The sequence below is a fragment of the Brachyhypopomus gauderio genome, chromosome 5, assembly GCF_052324685.1.
Source record: "Brachyhypopomus gauderio isolate BG-103 chromosome 5, BGAUD_0.2, whole genome shotgun sequence".
NCBI lineage: Eukaryota > Metazoa > Chordata > Actinopteri > Gymnotiformes > Hypopomidae > Brachyhypopomus > Brachyhypopomus gauderio.
Window position 1 is genome coordinate 2,362,133 of NC_135215.1, and position 24,729 is coordinate 2,386,861.

Sequence of the window (24,729 nt, forward strand, 5' to 3'; positions counted from 1 at the left end):
TGTTTCTGAGATGAAGGGGGACCTCTCTGGTGCTGCTTTTTGCTGACAAAGTTCATGACGGCTGCATTACCTGTGCATCCAGCTCCATAATGTGGGCCACCTTGTTCCATCCGAATCCCACAAACCTGCGGTCGTACTCGGGACTGTCCCTCCGTACCATGACGTAGGGCTCAAAGTCGGCCTCCCACTGCACTCTGTACGGCGTCGTGGCCGTCCGCCATTTTGCAAAGTTAGTCGGGGCGTGGCCTTTTGTCCATACGTGGTACCTGAGTAAGTTTGAATAGATTTTGTTTAATGACTTTAGATTTTATGAATAGATTTTAAAAGAATATATTTATTTTTCTGTATATTTGATTGTGTGGGTAAGCAAACACAAACACTAGCATTAATGTAAACTGATCAGAATCACACTACAAGTTGCATTCTGTGTAACTGGAAAAACGTGACATATGGTATTTATTAATATATACTGGATCTTCTTTAGCACTTTCATAACAAACATAGAGTGTTTAATTATTTAGAAGGAAGTATAATGTGCTTTAAAAAGCAGCAATACATATTCTTAGTAATCATGGCAATCTTGTATATTCACCAGATGTACAAATAACATTTTGGAAAACCTGGAGGCTGTGTGTGTGCGTGCGTGTGTGTGTGTGTGTTTTGTGTATAAAACTTACAATCATTTTTATATTCTGAAATGTTCATAGACTATCCCATTGTAGTGTAGATATAAATGTTTCCATATGGAGAACGAGCCAACAACAACAGCTCTTGGTAATCTATGTAAAGGTAGTTCGTAAGACACCATGGTGTGTGGATTTGTTTGGAAACCTGAAAGTGAAGAGGGTGCCCATGTCCAGCTGGGACAGAAGTTCAGCCTTGGATTTGGGGTAGGACAGCCGGTACCGCAGTGTCTCAAATGCAGGCACCACCAGAGCCTTCTTAGTGTTACTCATGTCCAACTGGACCACCGACTTCCTGCAGAACCATCATTGTACGGTTCAGGTACTCAATACCAGCTGGTGCCCATAGTCTGTTCTATACAACGGCATCAGCATTCTCCAGAGCTTCTGGAAATTCTACTTGGAAAACTTCTGAAGCTTCAGAACTCTTAGACATCACCACAGTTTAGAGGTTTTACTGTGTCCCTTTCCAATCCTGTAGGAGCCGACCTTACCTGAGGTACTCGTAGAGTCCATACATGGGCAGGAAGTCGATGTCAGACAGGAACATGTAGGGTGTGTTGACCTGCCTCATGGCGACGTTACGCAGCAGGTTGACGGGGTAAAACTGGCCCTCCTTGTAGACGATGTGGTATCCCACGTTGCTTCTGCTCATGAGCACCTCAGAACCCTGAGCGTAGCGCAGGAACTGCTGGGCTTCTGCGTCCGACAGGTAGAGAGCCAGACTGATGGGGCCCTCCCAGTGTTTACAGATGGCCTCCAGCATCTGCAGTCTGCACCACACAAACAGTGCCTTACACCCACTGTACTAACAACCATTCAATAACATAATGATCAAACACTGGTGGGAAAAAATTTGACATGTACATCCATATTACTGATGTCAGACCACTCGGGATTAATCATCGAGATCAGGGGTCTCATTTGGAATTGGTTTACTTGACAAAGGTTATACATCCTCAATCATTGAGTCTGTTTACATATAAAAGGAGATGGAAAAATTCGTTGACTCAAACGAACAGCAAATGTTTTCGCCTTTCTGACCACTCTGACCTTTCTGCTATGTGGAGTAAGGAAAGGGCAATATCATTCTTACCTTATCAAATCTGTAACAACAAACCATCATAAACCGATGGACAAGAGAACAGACTTGACTCTTAATTGCTGACAGCATCCATTCTGTGAGGCATTAGGGCATGCTTTCTGCACGATATCAGTTCCTTGTCACAATACTCTCAAATGTAACTGTCAGTTTGTATAGTTCTATCAATTCCTTTGCTGGCACAGGTTGCAAGAAAGAAATAAACAGTAAATCTCAAGTGGGTCCTAACACTTTGCCATCTGAAATCAATGCCAATGTCCTATGGTCTGGATTACTTCCAGAGGTGCCTAAGAAACAGGCACGCAATCAAGTCCATTTGCATGTGAGAGGAAAGCAGTGTAGACCCAACCATACACCCCTAGCAAGGTTGTGATAGTGAGCCAAAGATATTTACTGCATAGTAACCTACTAAAATTACAGCTAACTGGAGAAGAGTCTTAATAACTGGAGAGTTAAGCATTTGCTGCACTTAAGTTGTAAATATTACAAAAATATTAACTGACTAGTGTAGACCTGGTTGATTGATTATTTAGAATTGGCCCAATCAGTGTCTAGGACTCATGTCTGGTGGAGTGTTAAATGGAAAAGGGGGGAGGGGCGTTGTTCACATGCGCCCTGCAATTGGCTTTAAATGATGAAAATTAATTGATTCAATTCAATAATCTACCACAATGTTCATGGTAATGAGTTCAAGAGACAGACAAAACAGGATTTGAATTAAAGTGGTTCAGTCTGCACACACAAGCTGATTATTCTTTCACCAAACGTCCTTCGAGAGCATTCTGTCAATGCAGGTTGGTACTGTTTCCTCATCAGTGGGGATCGGCATACATTTCTTTATAGATGGGCTCTTTTCTGAATGTTAAGATCATTTTTTAACATGTCGATTCAAATACTGAAGGTGGGGGAAAAACATTACCTAACATTCTGACTAAATCTGGATTCAAGCAAACTGATCTTAACACTTGATTCATCATTTTCCAAAGAGGACAGCCATTTGACAGAAAGCAAAAAGCTATTCCCTGTCTTTTTTTCCCTTCTTTGCCTTTGTAGCCAAAATGCTATTATCTCTGCTTTCTTTAAATAGGGATGGCAGGAATTACCCGACACCTGACCTTTCTGCCTGATTCCAGCTCAATCAGATCTGTCAGCGGTCAGCGCCTCGGTCTACAGCTGACCTGTCCCAGCATTTGGGGATCTAATGAGCCGGTGGGTTGTGATTGAGGGCTGGTGCACAGAGGTGAATACCAATTTCAGAGTGAAGGGTTGTGGGTTTTTCCAGCTGCCTTCCTCATTCTTATCAATATGGACCAGGGCAGACTGAGCACATTCTCATTATTCTCAAAATAATAAACATGAAGCAGTAGGCCAAAGAATAAGAAAAAACAGTGTCACATGATCATTGGCAATCTGATGATGCTGATAAGCAGACAGCATCCGCTTTAATTAAGTCTGTAGAAAATTATGAACATTATTAGATGCAGAAATCACAGTGGATATTAAAAAAAAAAAACACTCCTGACACTAATGAAATTTTGTATAAGCCGATTTCAACAAATACACTATTCACGGGGATGCGATAATAAAGGCATTTGCAGGTCCTATTTCAGGAGAAGAAATACTTTTTTAGACATGGAGGGTTACATGAATAGAAAACACTCCCTTTCAAGGATGTGGCTGGAACACCAAACACCTTGTTTAATGAGAGCAGCACACCCGGCAAATCACATGCACTGTGTTAAACTACTAAGTGTTAAAATGCTATTAGTGGTTATTTGCCCCCTCACTGAGAGATGAGTGATCAGTCCTGAAGTACCGATGGCAAATACAGAAACACAGAACATGCAGTTTATTCGAATGCTTCTTTCCCAACTCAAAAAATGTTATAAAGATATGTATCAACTACATATGTATCCGCTAACAAGCTTTCACAAAACAAACAAACAAAAAACTGTCAATTTATATCATACCCGACTACCTCAATGAGGCCAAAGTCTGCAACATTCTGCATTTAAGCCTTAGAGATACACTCTGTGAATTAGGGACTAGAAACTGGGGACGTCTTTAGAGCGCTGAGACTGTCCTTTAAGCTTTATCAAAAGCTGTCAGCCCAATCAAATTTAAATACTGTGTTCTTGATTCAAGTACAAATATACAATAACTCAAACGTGCTCTGGAGCTGTGCTGAACTTGTTTGCTTTACCACACTATGCCTTCGTTACCGCAAGGCTGGACTGCTACTGTGTCTTACTGGTTGGTTGCTTTAATGAGCCTTTGAATAAGCTTCTCTATGTATAAAATGCATCTGTCAGAGTTCTCACTTGTATTACAGAGACTGAACACATTACCCACACTCAGCACAGCAACCTATACGAGCTACCAGTTCCATTCTGTATCGACTATGAAGTGCTGTTATTAATAGACAAATTGCTACATGGTCTGCACATGTTGAGTGACCTTGCTGCCTTTGGAAAATCTGGATTTTTTTTTTTCGTTTATTTTGAATGTTTAATGGTTGCCAGCCTTTTGATTATACTAAAAGTTGAGAATTTTATATTTGCATGGAAATTTAGCCCTCAGAAGACACATATTATGATGAGGAGAGATGTCTGTTTTTTAACGGTCAGACATCTTTTTTTCCTATCCAGTTTTCATCTAGAAGTTTTAATTTATATTTCTTGGGTGATAATATTAATATCTTGTAGTTTTTTTTTATTCATTTCCCTTTTACTTTTTATCCCATGATTATACTTATTGTGTTTGACACTGCACTACATAAATCAAGCTACTTTGCCTGAAGTCACGTTTATGAAGAAATCCTCCCTGACAGCTTCATCTTAAACGTCTTCAATACTAATGGTTGGGTTTCTGTACCTCTCATTATAAAGACCGCCTGCTGTTTTTGTCATGAAGGTCTGGACTGACCCAGAGTTACTCAGACTATCATATATCAGTGTCCATGTCTATGTGATTTCCAGCCCACATCTCCATACCTGTCCATAGAGAGCTGGGCCACCAGCGTGACATCAGTCTGGTCTGCGCTGGGCTGGTACTCGTAATGCAGGAAGTAGAGGTGTGTGCGGTGAACGGTGAATCGCTCCCGCCGGAACTCATAACACGGGTCGTCCTCATCGAGCTCCAGCAGAGTCTTCTGGAGCTGACGCACCATCAGACACACGTTAGAGAGACCGCATGAAGGAGAACATTACAGCACCACGCTCTGGAGACTCTGGAGACTCTGGAGACAGCTGCACCTTTAGGAACAATCAGCTACACGCCGTCACTGGAGCTCCAGAAGTAGAATACATAGCCGTGGCAATAGCACTCCTCCTGTCTACGACTACTAGAAGTTAAGACTTCAGACTAAGACCAGAGAATGAAATTCTACAGCACGTAAAGCAACGATTTCCATCAGAATGAAGAGTCAACGCAGAGTAATATAGAACGCAAAAACGCACATAGGAGAGAGAGAAAGAGAGAGAGAGGCAAAAGTACCCTGATGTTTAACACTTCTACAGTTCTCTTTACAAATACAAATCCCAGGAACACACTGCCCAGGTGCACTCCTAAGAATTACTGTTAATGGGTGCTTCACCATAGGAAATTATCATCTGCTGAGCTTCACAGTATTTATCTACTAAAAGTATTTATCTACTAAAAGTGTCCTCATATAAGGATGTGAGGTCAGTGAAGGTGGAACGTGTGTGGCTGGAACTGCCATGTATGTGGGATGCACCACCAGCTCACTGCTCAGTAACTAAATTAGTCCAAGTGTACCATTAACGTGATTTAAATAGCTCCTCAACGTCAGCAAAAATCGAGCAAACATCGTGTTTTCGGAGTTAAGAGGAACCCATTAAATTGATTAGTGCAACAAAAGCTATGCCAAAACCATCTTTGAAAATGTCAAACAGAACAACGTGATTAATTAAGGAACCTGGGGATGTACTGAATTCTTCAAACACGCGGATTCGGTAAGCCAGATCTGCATATAGGGCCAGACAGCCCGAGATTTTTCATCTCCTTTGCGTACCACATGTTTACAGATTTCTTCTTCATCTCCTCCATTTAATAAACCTGTGTGTGAAGTGCAATTGAACAGCAGGTATTTCTGAGCTGGGAGATTAAGATTAGAATACACGGGTGAAATATGGAGTGGTGCTCCCGTTCCCTCTACAGCGATGCAGCTTGTATCACTCCTGTGATCTTTCCACACACACACTCACTCTTTCTCAACATGCCTTACAAAAAAAAGTGTCTCATTATAAAGACCACCTGGTGTTCTTGCTATGAGGGGAGAGAATGACCCAGAATGAACGCACACAGTGCGTATACGTGTGTGTGAACACACACACACACACACAGTCATATGAAAGACCCATCTGTGTCCCTTACGCACAGAGGCATCTGTCACCTCGGTGCTGAGTGGGGGAGAAGGAGGTTGAGCAGGAGAATAACAGGCGATGGAGTCAGACATGCGAATGTAAGACACTTCATCTTCTTGTGTTGCCCTGTATCCTATGGAAACATTTGACCTTTGCCATAAATACAGAAGGTGGGAGAGTGATTTTCTTTAACCACTCACACACACACAACTATAGGTGCTGGAGTGAAGACGCTTGTACAACCTCCCTACACCCTCAGTAGGGGGAAACCAGGAGGCACCATGAACTCAAAACCTCATTTATTCTTTATGGTCACCTGAATATGAGCTGGATCCCAGATACCCAAACAAACAATACTAAAATGATAAAATAATAACATGCCTCTCAATTTATGCTGCCCCCACCTGTACCCCCACCGTGGTGTACCTACATTCTCACTGTTGTGGTCGGTCTCACTGGGGCAGCCAAACAGCTCCCTCCTCAACAGGTTGCCGTCGTACTCCAGGAAGGTCAGGTAAAGGTTTCTGAAGAACTCTACGTGTTTGTTCTTCACCCGCAGTTTCTTCGGAGAGTTCCAGTGGATCACCTGTGTCAGACCGAGGGGCAAATTGAGAGCTGTGTTTACACGGCCGGGGCCGAGAGTGTGCAGAGGGAGGTGGTTGGGGGAGCCAGTCAATCACGCTGTCGTGCGGGGATGAGGCCGCTTCAACTTTCGCCCGTGCCCAGGTGTGCGTACGTATAAAGGTCAGCGCGCTAGAGCCAAGACGGCTAAAGAGAACGGCGGTTGCGGTTGGGGACTGGAACAGGGGGCACCCGGCAGTTACTTCTCTACTGTCACTCAGCTGCTCGGAACAAGCGCCCGCTCTCCGAGCAGATGGTCGCAGTCAGCAGGACGGGAAGCACACAGACGGCACCAGAGACGTGCCTCTCTGCTCGTCCCACTCTCTGATGTCTGTCCCAGGCACTAAACTCTCCCCCATACGCATTCGCCTTTTATTAGGTCTCTACGTCTTTTGGCGGCTCGGACAAAGTCCTCTCTGTCTGACGCTCACCTTGAGGTCGGAGACGTCTCTGTAGCACTTCTCGGAGCGCGTGTGATCGGACAGCTGGACATTCCAGAAGCAAGGCAGCTGGTGTACCAGGAATGGGTTCTGTTTGATCACAGCGTTGAAGATATCCTGTAAAGCACAACGCCAGATCTTACATTCCCTTACATCAGATGCAAACTGATCCTTGAGTTCTTATGGACCCCTTCTCACAACACACAAAAAAAAGACAATTTAAGCGTACAGTACCCTATCACTTTTTACATGCTGCCCAATTAAGAAACTAAATCGTGATCAGATAACTGACTGCAGAAGCTAAATTACACCCCACGAGAGAAACAGATCAGAACCGAAACTTCCCACTGAGTAACATTACACTGAGCATCAGCAGAAAAGCATCGTATCTGTTCTCGTCAATTCTCATGGTTCTCATGAGAAAATTCTCATGGTTCACATGAAAAAGACATCAGATTTCCAAACATATATAACTTCTCTAAGTTATTCTATATATTCTCTAAGTGCTTCTCTAAGCTAGCCACAACCCATTGATGCTGAGAAAAATTTGATTGACACTTGATTTACCAAATCGTGACATGTTTTCTCCAGTCTCAACCTTTTACTTAGAAAAAGATTTTCGTGCCGACTCGAGGTGAGTAGCGTTAGTCTCGTCATAGGCGGGAACCAGAATATAAAGTGGAACGGTGACAGTGCAAATGGAGACAAAGGAGAGAACACCATCGGGGAGCTGTAGAAGAACTGGAGAAAGAGGAACGTTCCCTCAGAACGTGCTAAAACCAAAGGCAGCGAAACATGTGAACCTGCTGAGGTGCTTAGTTTCAGAGAAACACATCTCAGGAAAAAAAAAGAGGGAGCAAAAGAGGGTGAAAGAATGAGGAAGACAGAGATATAGGAGGCCTTTGAGGTTGGGATGAAACGATTTGATCATGAGTGTGGATGATGGAGGAAAACCAAACACCTAAGGCTATAGAAGCAAACTCCTTCCTTCTGTAGGAGAAAGTAAGGACAAAGAACTGCATTAAAGCGAGCTAAGAAACTTTGGTGTCATAGCTTTGGAGTACTTAAAAGAAAACTTACTGCTGTCAGTCCTGTTCACTGTGGTACACACAAAACTTTGGAGGCTGGAGCAATACATATGAAATATGGCAACTCTCATCCGCCCTCACTCGCTAATTAAACTACCGGTAGTTTAAATAACTGAAATTAAAATAGTCATTTTCCGTTAACTGGATTTTATGCGTATCTGTATTTTTATGACATGCTACAAAATGCCTGATTATGTTTCAAATACCCATGTCTGTCTAGTTTTTAATTATCTATGTTTTAATGTTGCTTACTGTGATGTATTAATGTATCAGAGTTTTCTTCCTGAGCAAGGCTGATAAAAAATGTCTCCTGTTCAATTAATAAATTTCCTAAATCTGAGCGACTGCAAGGAACAAAATCTGACAAAACAAATTAAAGCAAAACAGGAATACCAGAAATAATGTGCACGTGTGCACAGTACTGGAAAAATGCATTTTGAAATGTATTTACCCTTAAATGTAATTTGTAACAAATTTTTAGATTTTAAACTTTTAGATTTCTCCAAATGAGTAACATTGTAAATTGTAAATACTTTGTAAACATTGTATTGTAAATACTGTGAATTACTTAAGGAATCCAGTAATTAACCGTGTGTATGTGTGTGTGCGTGTGTGTGAGTGTATGTGTGTGTGTGTGTGTACCTGATCTGCTAGTGATGTGGACAACATGCTCATCAACTCTCTCTCTGCTGTCAGTCTCCACATCTGCTCCCACCTGAGCTTCCTCAAACGATCCAGCAACAGAAGAATCACACCTGTAAAACACACACACACACACATACACACACACACAAGATGTTTGCTATAATTAAGACAAATCACTGGAATGCCCTTTCAATAACCGTGACCTTCACAATACCATTCTGTACACTGCTTACAGCTAACACACCTTCACCCAGCTCCTTCCACACCACCTCAATAAAAACTCACATTACCAGCACGGCCATGTGGTGATGAGAGCCTGATTACTTTAAGCAGAATGTTTATGAAACAGCGTACGATGCTGGGTTGAATAATGTAACAGCAGCGTAATAAGAGCAGCGTTATTTGATTGGCTGGTCACTACTCATGCTGGACTGAGTGAATTATGGTTCCATATCTCCATTTTGGACATGTTGAGAAGAGGCTCATATCCTATCCTTGACATTGACAGTAAGAGCTGGAGGACATTAATTGTGAAAATTCCCTTTGAAAATGATAAAACTCTCTACAAACACCCGGCTAGTTCAAGAGCAAACACAAGGAATTGTCAGAACTTTATAACATCAATCAATAAATACGTACATAATACAGTGAAAGAAATAAGCACTTGTTTGGTAGTTTCCTCTCCAAGGGAAATGGCTTTCCAAACAGACATTTTACACCTGACTGTGTTCCATTTGCTAGTAGAACAACAACTGGAGGCAGGCTCGCCTGCAATGCCTGCAGTCTATCAATAATACAGACTTTCATGGCGGCCTCATGGTTGTTAGAGCTGCCTCTGATGATCTTATTTACGTCAGTGAAACATTTATGAATGAACCAGTAAATGTTTATAGCGTCGCAGGATTGCTGTGGAGGAAACTTCCTATGAGCCGTGTCCATAAAGTCCGAAGACCAGCGTGACCGTACTTCCATACTCTGTACTGAAGCAGTACCTTCTGTAATCAAACGTGAGAATGCAGGCAGTCCTCTGTGGTTCTTGTGATAACAGCGTCACAAAACGGCTCTTTGGTCCCACGGTAAAAAAAAAGACTTGAGGGGAAAATGGAAAAAAAGGAAGCAAGTAATTTGAGATCGAATCTAATCAGATTTGTTAGCTGCTCGGTTCAGCATGGGGTTGTGCTTTAGAGAGTTTTGTTTTTACATAACTCACACAAACGCTTCCATATCTCTGTACTTCACAGAGTGTCCAGCCCAGCTGTATGAAATTGATTCGTCAACATGCGCTGCCAAAACAAGGCCTTGAGATGCCCTTCCACGGGGCTTCAGTGCTTTGGGGAAGACGTGAGAAGGGCAGTGCAACTATGAGATGTTGTTCCCAAACAGGTGGAACTGCAGTTTGGCCTTGACTCACCAGTGTTGAAGCCTCTGCCGAGAGCAGGCCACGGACGATGGTTCTTCCAGAGGTTCCCCAAGTACCAGTCACTCTGGTTCTCCACCAGTCCCAGTACCTGCTGACCTGAGAGAGGGAGAGAGAGAGAGAGAGAGAGAGAGAGAGAGAGAGAGAGATATTTTGGCTATGCTTGTTACACTAAAGAACCATTTAGTATCACTACTGTAAAAATTTATTTTTACTTTCATCCTGGGAAACACTGCCATAATGGTTATGCCTTGTAATATGCAAATGCACATTCACGCGTGCGCACACGCACACACACACACACACACACACACACACACACACACACACACACACACACACACACACAGGAAGTACCTAGCTGGTGATAAACCTGGCTCCAACACATTTGAAATTGTTTGGCTAAGTATTAAATAAGGTGACAAATGTATCTCACATCTATTTAAATACATATAATCCAGGTGACAAGTTGCCTCAGTAAGGCAGGGAACCAGGCCAGAAGAACAGGCCTCGCTATAGGGCTCCGTCTATGGAAATGCAAGAAAATAGGATTGTGGGTCTGAGGCAGGAAGATGCTACAGGATACTGGAAAGTAATTGTGCTGTAGGAGAACATTGTCAACAGTTGGACACAGATGCTTCAGTATGTGAATGTGTGTGTCCATCGCTCAGAGTAGCAACATCACAATGCGGGTTTAATGAAGGCTGTGAGCAAGATTAATGAGTGTATCTGAGCAGCAGATCCATGCAAACACACACACGCGCACACACACACACACACACACACACACACACACACACACACACACACACACACACACACACACACACACACACACACACACCCACCCCGTGTGGGAATGTTCCTGCTCATACACACACACACACACACACACACACATACATAGTGTACAGCAAGAGCCTTTGCGAGGGACAGGAAAATAACAGGAGTGTCACAATGCTTCTCCTTTATTAGTACGAACACTGACTCCCACCAACACTAGCAGGTTCGATTGCTCTACTTAGATTATACAGAATACCTCTGTATAGTAAAAGAGGGAGTGAGGAAAGAATATAAAAAGAAACCAATAATTAGAGTGACTACAAAACTAAGAACTAAGCTTGCATTGAAGAATAGGTCCTTTGCATATTTATATCAATGTCCATCTATACCTAAGAGGCCATGGACAAACATTAATCCATGTTTTTCTTTCACAATCAGATGAACTAAGACAAGGCAGCATGCGCTTTCATTGGACACTTCTAATGGTAAACTTTTGATGAGTTCTATTAATCCGTAACAGGACTGCTCTCGTTATCAGCTGGAGAAGCAGGATGTCCATTCACTCTGCAATGCAGTTACGTCAGGCTGTAGGGCAACGTATCACGCATGGATGCAGTTAAAAGCAGGACAAGATCTTCATCAAGGTTTCTGCGAATTCTCTGCTACTGATGCCTATAGAAGTTCAGCCATAAGGTCACCGCAAAAGTGGTTACATCTGTACCGGTTTTGCAGCAAAAATATCTTAGCGTTCCTCGGCTGAGACCCATTAAGCCGCCATTATTACCGCCTTTCTTCATTTTCTCTCCTTTATACTCCAGTAGTGCTACTTCTTTTATCATCTGCCATTAGGAGAAATACTATCAATACTAGCACGATCAATATACTTACTCTCCCTTTGGAAGAATGGGAATTTAGCCCTGATATTAATGACTTCTGTTTCCATTCTGGCTGGGCCCCATTCAAAATATTCACTGATACCCAACATCACCGTGGCAGCTTTGTGCTTGAAGTTAATTAAGGTATCTGGCTATCGTAACCTTGATCTAATGGCTTCGTTCACCCCTCTTTGCCCCTGACTGAACTCCCTGTTGATAAATCCAGCTCGAACACCTCAGCGTGTGCTTTAAAACATGGTAAATGGCCTGACTAGCAAGCACATCTTACTGATATGATTACTTTGGTATGACCTCAAGCGTTTTGCTCAATCAGTAACCAGCATTAACTGATCATGAACCTGCACCTTTAATGAACTGCAAGCAGACAGAAATAGCTGATAAATTACTTATTTCTAAAAGACTCAGTTTATTACCCCTCCCCGTTCTTGCTGTGAAATACAGTATGTAGAACATAATAAAATATATTTAAGCAATGGCATCAGCACACGTATTAGGTGCCTGAAAAAGCCTGCTTGAAAAACTTTGAGAAACTCCCCAATGCTCCAATACTCCACCCACGTATCTGTCTATTTGGCTAAGAAAACATGGTGAAATCTGGCAAGCACCCTACACTAGCAGGTACCTGCATTCTGGGTAAGAAAAAGATGTCGTGCTGCCAAAATACATCACAAGAAGAAACATGGTAAAAAAAGAGAGTTAACACTGGAAGTGCTTGTTCAAAACACAGTGAATTCTTATATGCAAAAAGGATGAAGTTGGATACTATGCGCTTCCATAGTACTTTAGTGGTTTTCTTTTGGAGGGAGATCTCAGATGTTGTTCCTAGGATAAGCTGGGACCATTCTCCCAGTTTGGGATTTATAGCCCCTAGTGATTACCATGGGCCCATATTGCCTTCACCTTCCACATCTATCTTCTCCCAACCCTTGATATCTCTTTAACTTTTTGTGTTCGTTGTTGCTGATGTTGCTATCGCTTGGGATTGCAACATCTATCGCTATAACCTATTTCTGCTGTTATGTACTATGTTGGCTAGCCATTACCAATTTGTCTGCCTGTATCTGGACTCCAACAGGACCTTAACTCGTCATTCTTCACCACGTTTGGGTGTATCCCACTTTGACCTTGGAACCCCCAGCCTGAACTCAGCACAGATGCTTCTGTATGCTATGCCAGCTACTTGGTTATCATGTTCCTTGTATGCTCTGCCTACTAGCATCTAGCATCCCTCTTTAATGTGCTGGATTGTCTTGGGGGCGTCTTCGCACAGCCTTCATCTGAGGTCTTGCCAAGTGTGGTAGATCCCAGCCTCTGTTGATCTTGTATTCAAAGCTTGTTCTTGCACCGACATGATTAGTGTCTTTCAGACCATTCAATCCAGCCTTTTCCAAACCTAGTGTGACGTATAGTATATTTATATATTTATAGTATAATTATATATTTTTTCTTTTGTTCACAGCTAAACTGGATACCAGTCAGAATCAGAATACCAAGACCAAGATTCACCTATCGGACCCACCAAGTTCAGTGATTCTTGAGACGCTTGGCTGTGTGAAAGATGAACAGCATCAATGAGCAGTTCCTTCCATGGAGAAGGAGGTTGGAGGCCAAATTAAAGGGCAACCCAAAGAGAAGTTAGCCAGCTGTTAGAACTGCAGAAAGGCACGAAGGTCAAGGAAGTACAACAAAGAAGTACATCCAAAGAAGTTGGTTGAACAAGCTGTCCATACCCAAAGCCTTGGAGCGTGCCAAGCAAAGATTAAAAGCTCTGGCTGCCTGCCTGAAGAGGTAAACTAAAGGAATAGAAGCCAGGAGGATAAACAGGATGTTCTGCCATGAACCTTGCAAAGTGTACTCTCAGTGACAGGGTAATAGCATAAGGACAGAACCAGCAGAGCTAGAAAACTCAACAATGAGAAGAATATGAGACAAAGAAGTATCACACAGCAACAATACCCAGTTGTTGTTGAAGCTGAGAGAAGACCACAGTAACCTCCCTGAAAAAGATCCAATTAGCATCGCACCATCAAGACATCCAAGACAGCACCAGGCCCTGACAAGGTCCACGAAGAAGCTACCTGCACTCCATGTACGCCTGGCAGTGCAAATGAACCAACCGCTAATGCATGGAACCGAGTCTGAGTGGTAAACTGAAGGACGGGCCGTTCTGAAGGACTCCCAGAAAGGGGTAGTTCCATCGAACTGCCTCTGCACGACGTGGAAGATCCTGTCAGGCATCAATGCAGCTAAGACGAGTAGGCACTTGGCTCCGACACACCCGCTGACAGACACCGTCACTTAGGAAGGTTAAATGGGTGCTCTGGCTGTGGCCTGGTGGTCAGTTCTCATGTAAGACCTGGGTTTGAGTCCCAGGTAGGTTGGCTGTCTTCACAAACACAATATGAAAAGTGATTCCATGAAGAAACATTTACCAATTTAGAGGCTTTTGCCTCAGTGATGAGGTCAGGCATCTTCTCAGACAGTGTCCCTCAGGCCCCATTTACAGCTGGTCGTTTAATGTAACTTGTTTCTAAATTGTATGCTGATACAATTTAACCACATCCTATTTACACTTTAGTGGTCAGATACATCTCCAGATAGCCAGACAGAAATCCGACTGCTACTTGATGCATAAAATTAAAATGCATTCTTTCCACCAGGTTTGTACTGATCTGCCATTCATGTATGCAGACTATGATAGTCCCTTCCAAATTTGCAATTTTGTTTGTCTTTATTATTATTTTTCCCCCTCAAGTTATGGGAAGGTTCATTTTCTAATTACGATGTTTAATACTGCAGAACATGCTGTTTTTGTCCACATGTCAAGCTGGATGTGATGTTTCCAAAATAGCTTGGTTCCTCAGTGAGGGTGTTAGGAACAACACTTGATCTACCTCTTAAGGAGAGATTAGAGACACCTGCTGCTCACTGCCACACCTTTTTCTCAGGCTACTGTTACATCTGCTTCACACTTCCGGGTTGCGAAGTATTGCCGACTATGCCGTGTACTGAGCACTCTCTCCCTGCAATTGCCTCTCTGTGTACTGACCTTTGCTTTCCTCCTAGACCATGTTCCCTGCCCAGCCCTCCTGTACCTCCCGGACTCTGTTCTCCCGGCATGACCCTGGACCGTCCCGACATCACATACAGCACCGCTGTGTAGCGTGTGATGAGCAGAGTTTTGCGTCGTTCACCGTGCACTGTACTCTCACTATCAATAAAAGCGCCTTTATTCTGGATTTGGATCCTTGTCTGCCTGGTTAATGTTACAGAGGGATATCTGCTTACTGAGGGTTTGCTTTCTGGATGAACTGTAAAACACACAGTATATTTAAGGTTTATACATGTCACCCCTTGCTGTGGTCTTTCTTCATCTCTTTCATGGTGTCGGGGGGAGGGTGGTGATTGAGGGCACCTGGGTATTATTTACTATTCAGACCCAATGCTAGATTTGTGGCCAAATTTTGCAAACTCTTGCTTACCACTATGTTTTTAAGAATTTCCTCTTCAACACTTAATAGATGTAATACAGTATCTGAATGAAAGCACATCTCAGGTTTGTCTACATATACAGTATATAAGAAGAAGTCACACAGAAAATTTGCCTTCCAGATCACAAAGTTAGTGGGTGGGACCAGCCCATGGATTTATGCTTTACTATAATGTAGCATATTTAATTTTTTTTTTTGTTTGTTTGTTTTCCCTTTAGATAGCATTGTTCTGGTTTTCACTTAGTCTTGCTTTATGTTGTGTTATTACCAGGTTCAACTCCCTAGGAGTGCCCAGTAAACAATAGTCAGGTCCTTACATGGTGTAATATTGGCTTAAGAGAGAAGCCATGCACCCGAGCTTCAAAAACATGTACCACGAGAACAAATAATATAACTGATGTTGGCCTGCCTAGTGATAATCTCTGTGTGCCTTGGCTCCTGTTACATGGCACTGCATTGCTCACACTGCTGTCCCAAAGACCTCTAGCGGTCCTAAAACCTAATAAATGATCTGTCCCATTCTGTTGCTGATACACACTGTGTCCTTGTTTCCTCAGCATATAAGGTCAATAGCCTCATAATTTAAAAACAGTATTTTCTATTTAGGTATTGCCATGCACAAAAGTGGGAGTTTCCAAGTGGCCACCATAAATCGTCAGGAAAAAAAAAAAACCTTTCCCAAGTTAACCGATTTTGCTCAAATCTCTATATGGGCTTAGATGTGTAATATTGACATAGGACTAATACAATGCAAATGCAAAAGTGTTTTCTTTAAATGCATACTAAGTCACTTTCCAATGATTGTTCTTCACATATAAAACAGCCATTACACTGACCCCTAGTGGCCTGGATGTTTGGCCTAGATGTTTTAAACCTGGCTGACTCACTAGTATAACTGGGCATAAACTGGTTTGTTTGAAGACTACAGAGTAATTTTATTCATTTCACATGAGCCACACTATAGAAAAAAGTACAAATATAAAATTATTTTTATAAATACTGCTTGGTACAATAATTACTTATTGCTCCTTTAACCTTTGAAAGTAGGACTTTCATCAACATGTGTGTCATCAACATGGATAATGGAAAACCAGCAAATTTTCATCCTGAGCATTTTAGGTTAATTTCTTTTCATGAGTAATAGTTTGCATTACATATCTTATAAAAAGCATCCTAAACCACAAACCAAATCTAATGTATACTGTTATTGGATAGTCATCTCTTTTTGACTGAATGGTAATTGGCTTTGTGAATTATACAATTATTCATTATGTGTACTGAATAAAAAATGTTTTTAAAAAAGCCAATCTTGTGGCTAGTTATCTTCACAGTAAATTTAAAGTTTTATCTTAATTTTATCGACTATCACAATTAATTGGAAAGAAACCAATCACACTAAGTTAACGTAAGTTACACTAAATCTTTTTTATGCATGGACAAACAGAGCACAGGGAGGAAGAGGAAGAGGAGGCAGGGGGAGAGAGAAGGCCAGTCCTAAACAACATATATTTATCCCTCCAAGACCCACACACAAAGGCTCAAGGGAGTGAGTTGTACATGTAATTGTGATTTATGACACTATCATGCCTTTAAGTTACATACACGTGTTTATACTTTCATTTTTTTGCCCCACAGACAAAAACTAAAGGTCATCAGGGAGAGTGAGATGAGAGAGAAGATGCATCTCATCTCTAATTGCGACCTCCTCTACCTAGCCCTTTTACTCCAACAAGGAACCGGACCTCGTCCGGTTCACACACCTCATTTTGAACAGATAAGCATGTTTCCACCAAAATATATTGGTCCCAGAGCCCAAAATCTTCATTCTCAGGTAGAGCCAAGGAATATTGAAGCTGCACTGGTTTATTCTACAGCGCTGTGCTGTGTATTTTAGTCATGATGGCATGCTGGGTTACAGACCAGCAAACCAGCTGACTGAACACTGAATTCATCCACGCTGGAAGTGACACTGCATCTCCATCCACATCATTAATGATGTTAGGTTGATTATTGTTAATATATAGTCATCTAGTTATATTCATTATATTAATTTTCATTATGAGTTAGTAATTAGTTTATTGTTACTTTATTACTGTTTTTATTGTCATGCTATTATTATCATCCATTTTCTTATCACCAAAAGTTGATCCATGCTTGCATTTTGGTTATAAAGAAATGCATACAACATTTACAAGAGCAGCACAAAGTGCTCCACCACCTTGGTACTAGTTTGATCTTTAGCTGGGTCACACTCCATCAATGAAATATCCTTCTTTCCAACTAAAATTGGTGCAAAACGTGGGCCAGTCCTCTGCATAGGAACGAGGTTCTCAAAGGCGCAAACTGGAATGGTGCATGCACCTTCCTTCTCCAGTGCATGACACAGAAACAGATCACACTCTACTATCTTTGAGGATGTAGAAGTTCTCCAAATGCTGAAAGGAGAAGTGTATAAAAACACGTCTACGTTACACCTTCACCGTGATGTATGCCCACAGTAGCCTATACCTCCACCTACAGGAGACCATTTTCATCTCTAATTCCACTAAAAACTTAATAACTGAAAAACCGAATTATGTTAACATGTCCTGAACTACAATCCACATAATCCTTCTTACAGATCCCAGTCACTGGAGTTCTAAAGTCCCTCTTCCTATTTAAACGGCAATCTATGCCCATATATCAGGTCTTTTGTTAGATCAGCTTTTCAAAGTCGTATTTTGTGTTTTCTTGTGTGTCTGAATCTGTCACCTCATGTATACTTTGTGGAGTACTTTTAGTACGTCCTTCAGGCTTACATCTCTTTGCCTGCTGCCCTGATTTGAATTTGTTTGCTTTTCTCTCATACTGACCTTGTTACATTTACTGATATTGACTCTGGAATTGGCTTCAGTTTGACAAAGATGTTATTTTGAAATTAAGGGCGAAGGGTGAACAAACGGGATGACCAAATTGATCAGGGAAGCCCATGAGAGCAATGGGGACCTGGTAGTGCTGTGGCTAGATCTTGCAAATTCCTAAGGAAACACACCCCACAGGCAGGTTATGTGGGCACTGAAACAGCACCATATTCCATGCACGTTTGGGGACCTCATTCTGGACTTTAATCTTTTCATTATGAAAGTCTCCAGTGGATCTACAACCTCAAACTTGAGAAGGTAATCATTAGTGGATGCACCATGTCGGTGATCCTCTTCATACTCACTATGAATATTATTGAAGACTGCTGAGGTTCTGTGGTTGCCCTCACCCAATCTGGCATCAGACAGACTCACATGGGCATTAAGCCAGCAAAATCCAGATCCCAGGTGCTAAAGAAAGGAAAGTTTGTACTTGGCATCACCCAGATACCATCTGTCTCCAAGAAGCATGGCGAGAGCATGGCAGAGAGCAAATAATGAGAGAAGAGCATGTTTAACTGCTGCCTGAAAGACACAGTGTCCAGACCAGTGTCATTCTCTGGCCCTACTTTGTCTAAGGAGGCCTCATCTCCACAGTTGGACATTGAGAAGAAGGTCACAGTTGGACATTGAGGACATTGAGAAGAATGTCAGCAGAATCCTATGGAAGTGGTTGCGGCCTCAGAGATCAAGCAGAATCACTCATGATCGGGCAGGACATGCTGAAGCACCCCATTACCAGCCATAATGAAGAATTATGGGTGACCCGTACAAAGGAGGTGCTAAGAATCTCGTGACCCAAAGGTCAGGACAAAAGTGAAGGGTAACCCAGTCTGAGGACGTTGCTGAGTTGTGACTAAGACACATGGAGGTGGTAGGCATGGTTTCTCACGGAAGAGCCAGCGTAGGTAGCAGCACTCTGCCTGGCAACAATAACGCACAGGGTTAGGACAAGCGACTGCTAATACACGATGACATATGAGCTTCAGCCGTGGAGTGAGCCAGTAGAACAGTTGGGATGAGACAGCAGGGGGGTCTGGATATGATGGGAGCAAATGGTGGGGAGTAAAGTCTAAAGCTTTGGAAAGCTGCACTCCATTAAATGAAATTCCTAATCCAGAATGTCCACAATGTTCTACGCAGCCCATCCAACTTGCTCTACTGTGGACAGATGGAGGCACCAGTTCATACTTCATGCCTGCTTAAAAAAAAAACCATCTTGTTGCCAGTGACTCCTCTCTCATGTCCTCCAATCTGCCTTCGAACTGGTGCCATTGAGTCGGTGTTATAACTGTCGAAGATGTAGGTCTGTCTGGGGTTAGGGGAGACTTTTGTGCAAGAGGTCATCAGGTTGATCAAAGACTTTTTTGATCTAGGTGGTGGACGTGAAATTACATGCAGGCAGAAAATTCCTTACTGTACTGTTTAGAGTGTTTATAAACAATTATTGAGCTTATTTGCTTTAGTTTTGCTTGTATTATGTATTTATTTTATTTACCTTTATTAATATTGGGTGTTGGTGTATTTGTGTAACATTTACAACATTTACTTTATTGGTATATGTCTGTTTATTAATTACACCTCAGGGATGAATGTCCTTTATGCAATAACATTTTCCTTGGCTAACCATTTTTCTAGGGATGTCCCGATGCAGCTTTTTGAACTTCCGATCCGATACCGATATTTATTTGCACTTCCGATCCGATACCGATATCGGCCGATACCGATACCGGTGTAGGTACCATGCTAAACCAGCAGGTGGCAGTACCACTGGCAACACATGGAACAAGCTTGCTTTGACGGAAGTAAGGGTGTGTCTACAGTTCAGGTGTTTAAATACCCTGAACAGCCATTCATCTCTCTCTCTCTGGTTTGACCGACACATAGGTTAGACCTATTAAAGAGAGGCTCCGCCACTCCTCTCTCTCCGGTTTTTCTTTGAGAACACGCGAACTTTGCAACGACTAACGGCAAACAGCTGAAAGTCGTATTACTTAATTAACGAGCCCGAGTTATGGTGCAATCTAACCAGCAACCGATCAACGTTACCGCGACAACAGATTCACCGAACGACTTCAATCAAGCTTGTTAACGCGGCCACACGGACTGAAACAAAGGCGATCAACTCCCTGTTGTTAAACCGTGAACGAGACTCGCGTTCCTGGACGATTCCCCAGCACACCTGGACGACGTCGTTTAATCAACGAGGAGCCTGCGGTGGAAATTCCCTCCCAATTCCAGGAGAATTCAGGGAGGACGACAAAACCCCAAATCCTCAACACGTGAGACTCTTAACGCTGGGCATAGTTCATCAAAGGGCATAGTTATTTGAACTACAGAGTTAACTAAGTTTTCTGTAAATACATTCTGAATGTGTTTAACTTTATTTTCATAATCCTCATTGATTTGTACACACAAAGTCCATGTTTTTATTTATCTAATTAATGAACAACTTGTAGTCTTCCCCATTTTCAGACACACCACATTAATTTTTAGTTAGTAAGCCAGCGCCATTACTCTTTGTTCTGACCACGTTGGAATAAACCAGCTGAGCTCATTAACATAGTCGCGCTGCTCTACTATTTAAAGTCGGCGCCATTTTAGTTGCTTTGTTCTCCATAGGAGAACTGAGATTACAACTCCGCCTCCTCACACGCGCACAAGCGCGCACACTTACTCCTCCCCTTTTTTTTACACACACACACACTACATGCTGAGTCTTCACTGTAAATATACTGATCCATGTTGATGCTCTTTGTGTTTTAGAATAGTTGGTTTTAAATAAATGTATCATTTATTTTCACCAAATTGTCTGTGTTGATGTCATTCAAAAGTGGTTGTTGCCAAAACCTCCAAAGAATTCATTGTTAAATCCTTCAGATACCAAACCATTCATTACCTTTAGTTGATAACTAAACTTGTGGTTCTGGTATAATTAGAATATGAGACTGATTCTAAAATTAATGAGACTGATTAATAATTAAGGTAAAACAAATTATATCTACTTTAAAGGATTAGTAGGTGAAACCCCTACATAATTGGTGCCCCTGCGTGAGGGAGATTTCTGGCTCAACCATATTTGTTTGATATCAACCATATTTTTCATATCACAGGCTTTCAAGCCATTAGAATAGGACCATCTCCAAATTCGCCAGAAGAGGGCGCCAGAGCGCTTCCCAAGTCTTCCTATAGAGGAAAGCTAGTACTTGGTAACTACAGTTTGGTGATAGTGTTCTAATTTGATTACCATTTGGTTACTATTCACATTCATTGAGCAATCAACTGAAGATCAGTATATTTATTTTACCCATTTAATTTCTGATTACTTCAATAGTAATTCAGTTGCTTTAATTTGTGTGGCATCCCACTGATTTCCCCTGTACTGCAGAAGTATTAGGATAATTATTTAGCACAGTTATCAGACTTCACTGTCTTTGTATAACTTCACTGTTGCAGTCTTTGGTCCAGTGTGCTAGTGTTTAGTTTCAGAGACCATAATCACCTTTGGCACAATTCTTTTTACCCCAGTTTCAATTTGGCTTGTCCACCTAGGTAATTACCCTTTTTACCTGCCCAGACACAAGGTCCTGGCACAATAGCTAAGCCAGATTGTACTGAAGCTGACTTGATTTTGTCCCTTTTTTTGAGCTAGTCTATAAATACATTTAGACTAACCATGGCTTTTCTAAAACAGAATACTTGTCAATCTTTGCTTCAGCTCCTTCAGATGCTTGAACCAGGTAGGAAGGATGTTGACAAACCTCTAAAGGACTACTTTGAGGAGACCCCTACCGTTCCAGATGTAGTTTTTAAAATGTTCCTTCTATGTCAGCAGCAGGCTCGCTTAGAAGTAGAGGCACTACGCAAGGAAAATAGACTCCTCAAACAGGATACTGCTAAGCTCAGTTCTGAGGTTGAGAGCCTTCGCCACAACCTCCAACTGACCACTCATGTGCTGAATGACGTGCTCACCGTAAGTGAACGTCACACGGGCTTAACAGAAACTGCCCGCCTCCAAAGGGAGAGTGAGCTTGCTCGTGCGAGTGCGCAAGATTTCCTTGCAACTAGATCTGGCACCTCTAGACCTTCTTTATTAGTTACAGTAGAAAGCCCATATAGTCAGCACTCCACAGGTGATGATGCACCTGTCATACATCCTAAGGCCCCGGCTCCAGTCCCCATAAGTCTTAGATTAGATGCAACTAGTTCTTCCTCAGAGTATCCATATGATACTACTGACGGTTCAGCTTCTGAAGCTCAAAGTGAAGCCTCTGTGGAGAATCACCCTCCTAGAGCAGATGCCCTGTCTGCATCCTCTTGCTACGAGTCAGCAGAGCCCTCATACTCGTCCCTAGCTTCTGCCCCCTTACTCTTGAGTAACAAAAAGAGTAATACTAATCCTGCTATGTCTTTTGGCCCTCCTTATTCTCTGCATGATGTCCAGACCAGGGACATCCCGTCGGGTACAACAGCTAGGAAGCCTTACTTAAATGCTGAGCATCATTCCACTGACCCACGCACAGGCTGGCGCAGTGACGTACATGTTCCAGCTTCTTCCTCAAGGAGAAATGCAGGTATTTCTCAACTTGAGATGCGCAAAGGCTCACTGTTGCCCCCTATGGACAGAGACCAGGAAGGTAGAAAGCATGCTGGTGACCATTATCCTCCGCATGATGTCCAGACCAGGGACATCTCATTAGGTACCACAGTTAAGAAGCCTTGTATGAATGCTGAGCATCATTCCACTGACCCACGCACAGGCTGGCACAGTGACGTACATGCTCCAGCTATTTCCTCAAGAGGAAATGCAGAAATTTCCCAACTTGAGATGCACAAAGGCTCACTGTTACCCCCTATAGACACAGAGCAGGACGGCAGAAGGCATGCTGATGTACACCACTGGCAGAACGTACAGACAAGGGACGTCTCACCAGGTAGAGCAGATAACAGGCCTTACTTAAACGCTGAGCATCATTCCACTGACCCACGCACAGGCTGGCACAGTGACGTACATGCTACAGCTTTTTCCTCAAGGAGAAATACAGATATTTCTGAACTTGAGATGCATAAAGGCTCATTACTGCCACCTAGGCACAGAGAGACAGGAGGCAGTAGGCATCCTATTGACCAAGAGTTACACCACTTGGATAGTGAAGGTCCACCTTCCTATTCTAATAGACATGTCCTTGAACATTTCCCTCGGTTAAAGTTACTAGATTCACTAGCCAAGGACATGGAGCCATTCGACCCAGCAAGGTCAAACTACCATGTTGAAGACTACCTCAAAGAAATTGAGTGTAGCCTCTCGGACTTGCCTTATGCAACAGAATGAGAGAAAGTGAAGCTAATTTGGAAAACCACCTCTAGATCAGTTCGCACATTCATAGAATCACAGCCGTTTTCCATTAGGGACAGTTACACTCAGCTATGCAAAGCCCTCGCTGAGGAGTATTGCCCTTATTTTGACGAAGCGTCAGCATTCATGTCAGCCATTAAAATTAAGCACAAGCGTTCAGAGCATCCCAGGGATTACTTTAATCGCTTGAAACAAACATTTTTCCAGGGAAGAAATGGACCAGGTCTCACAGAAGACCGAACCTTCAAATCCCTATTTTTGCACAATCTCCACCCTTGTGTGAGAACCCATGTCACACTTTTAGCACGCCAAGGTGACCTGTCGATGCGTGAGATCAGAAAGACCACGCAGACAGTTTGGGAGACTGTTGTGCAGCCCAGTATGCTTGAAGGAGACTCCAAAGAGCTCCAAGATCCTCCCTATGATTTCCCTGTAAATTCAGACACTGTTCTTTCTGCAGGCCCCTCTCACTACTCTCGTCACAGGGACAGAGCCAAGAGGTGGAAAGAGAGGCAGAACCAGTGGAAGGGGGGGACAGCCATAGATAAGGATCAGTTAGTGGACCTCCAGCCTGAGCCAGGAGGAGGTAGAACTGACATTATATGAAGTTACATGTAAACCTTCAGCCTGTAAACATGTAGCTATGTTTCCAGATCTCTGATCTTTTAAAGGGAGATGTTCCTGGCATCATCTCCGCTCACAGTTCTGTACTTTTGCAATAGGTTCTTTACTAAGGGGGGTGTACCCGGCGTTACCTCCTAACTGCTATACTACATTTTACCCCTCACACATCTTGTATTCTCTTCTCTACCAGCATAGCAAGAGCTATTAACTTTTGAGACGCTATATGGCAGTCCAGCTTTGTCTAACAAGACTAGTGAAACCGTTTCTCAAATGTGCACAGAATATAGGAAAGCATATC

The 24,729-nt window shown here is 42.6% G+C and overlaps 1 protein-coding gene across 6 annotated transcripts in view; it reads right to left on the reverse strand.

Moving 5' to 3' along the window:
* LOC143514065 (xylosyl- and glucuronyltransferase LARGE1) overlaps positions 1–24,729 on the reverse strand; it is a 61,116-nt gene that overhangs the window by 3,010 nt on the left and 33,377 nt on the right. For all 6 annotated transcript variants that reach the window (XM_077004843.1, XM_077004842.1, XM_077004840.1 and 3 more), the window contains 8 exons: positions 10,376–10,480; positions 8,962–9,074; positions 7,223–7,348; positions 6,601–6,756; positions 4,779–4,942; positions 1,178–1,456; positions 832–978; positions 71–266 (listed from right to left, as the gene is read on the reverse strand). In XM_077004843.1, the coding sequence (XP_076860958.1) occupies positions 71–266; positions 832–978; positions 1,178–1,456; positions 4,779–4,942; positions 6,601–6,756; positions 7,223–7,348; positions 8,962–9,074; positions 10,376–10,480 (1,286 nt within the window). The remainder of the gene's footprint in view (positions 1–70; positions 267–831; positions 979–1,177; positions 1,457–4,778; positions 4,943–6,600; positions 6,757–7,222; positions 7,349–8,961; positions 9,075–10,375; positions 10,481–24,729) is intronic.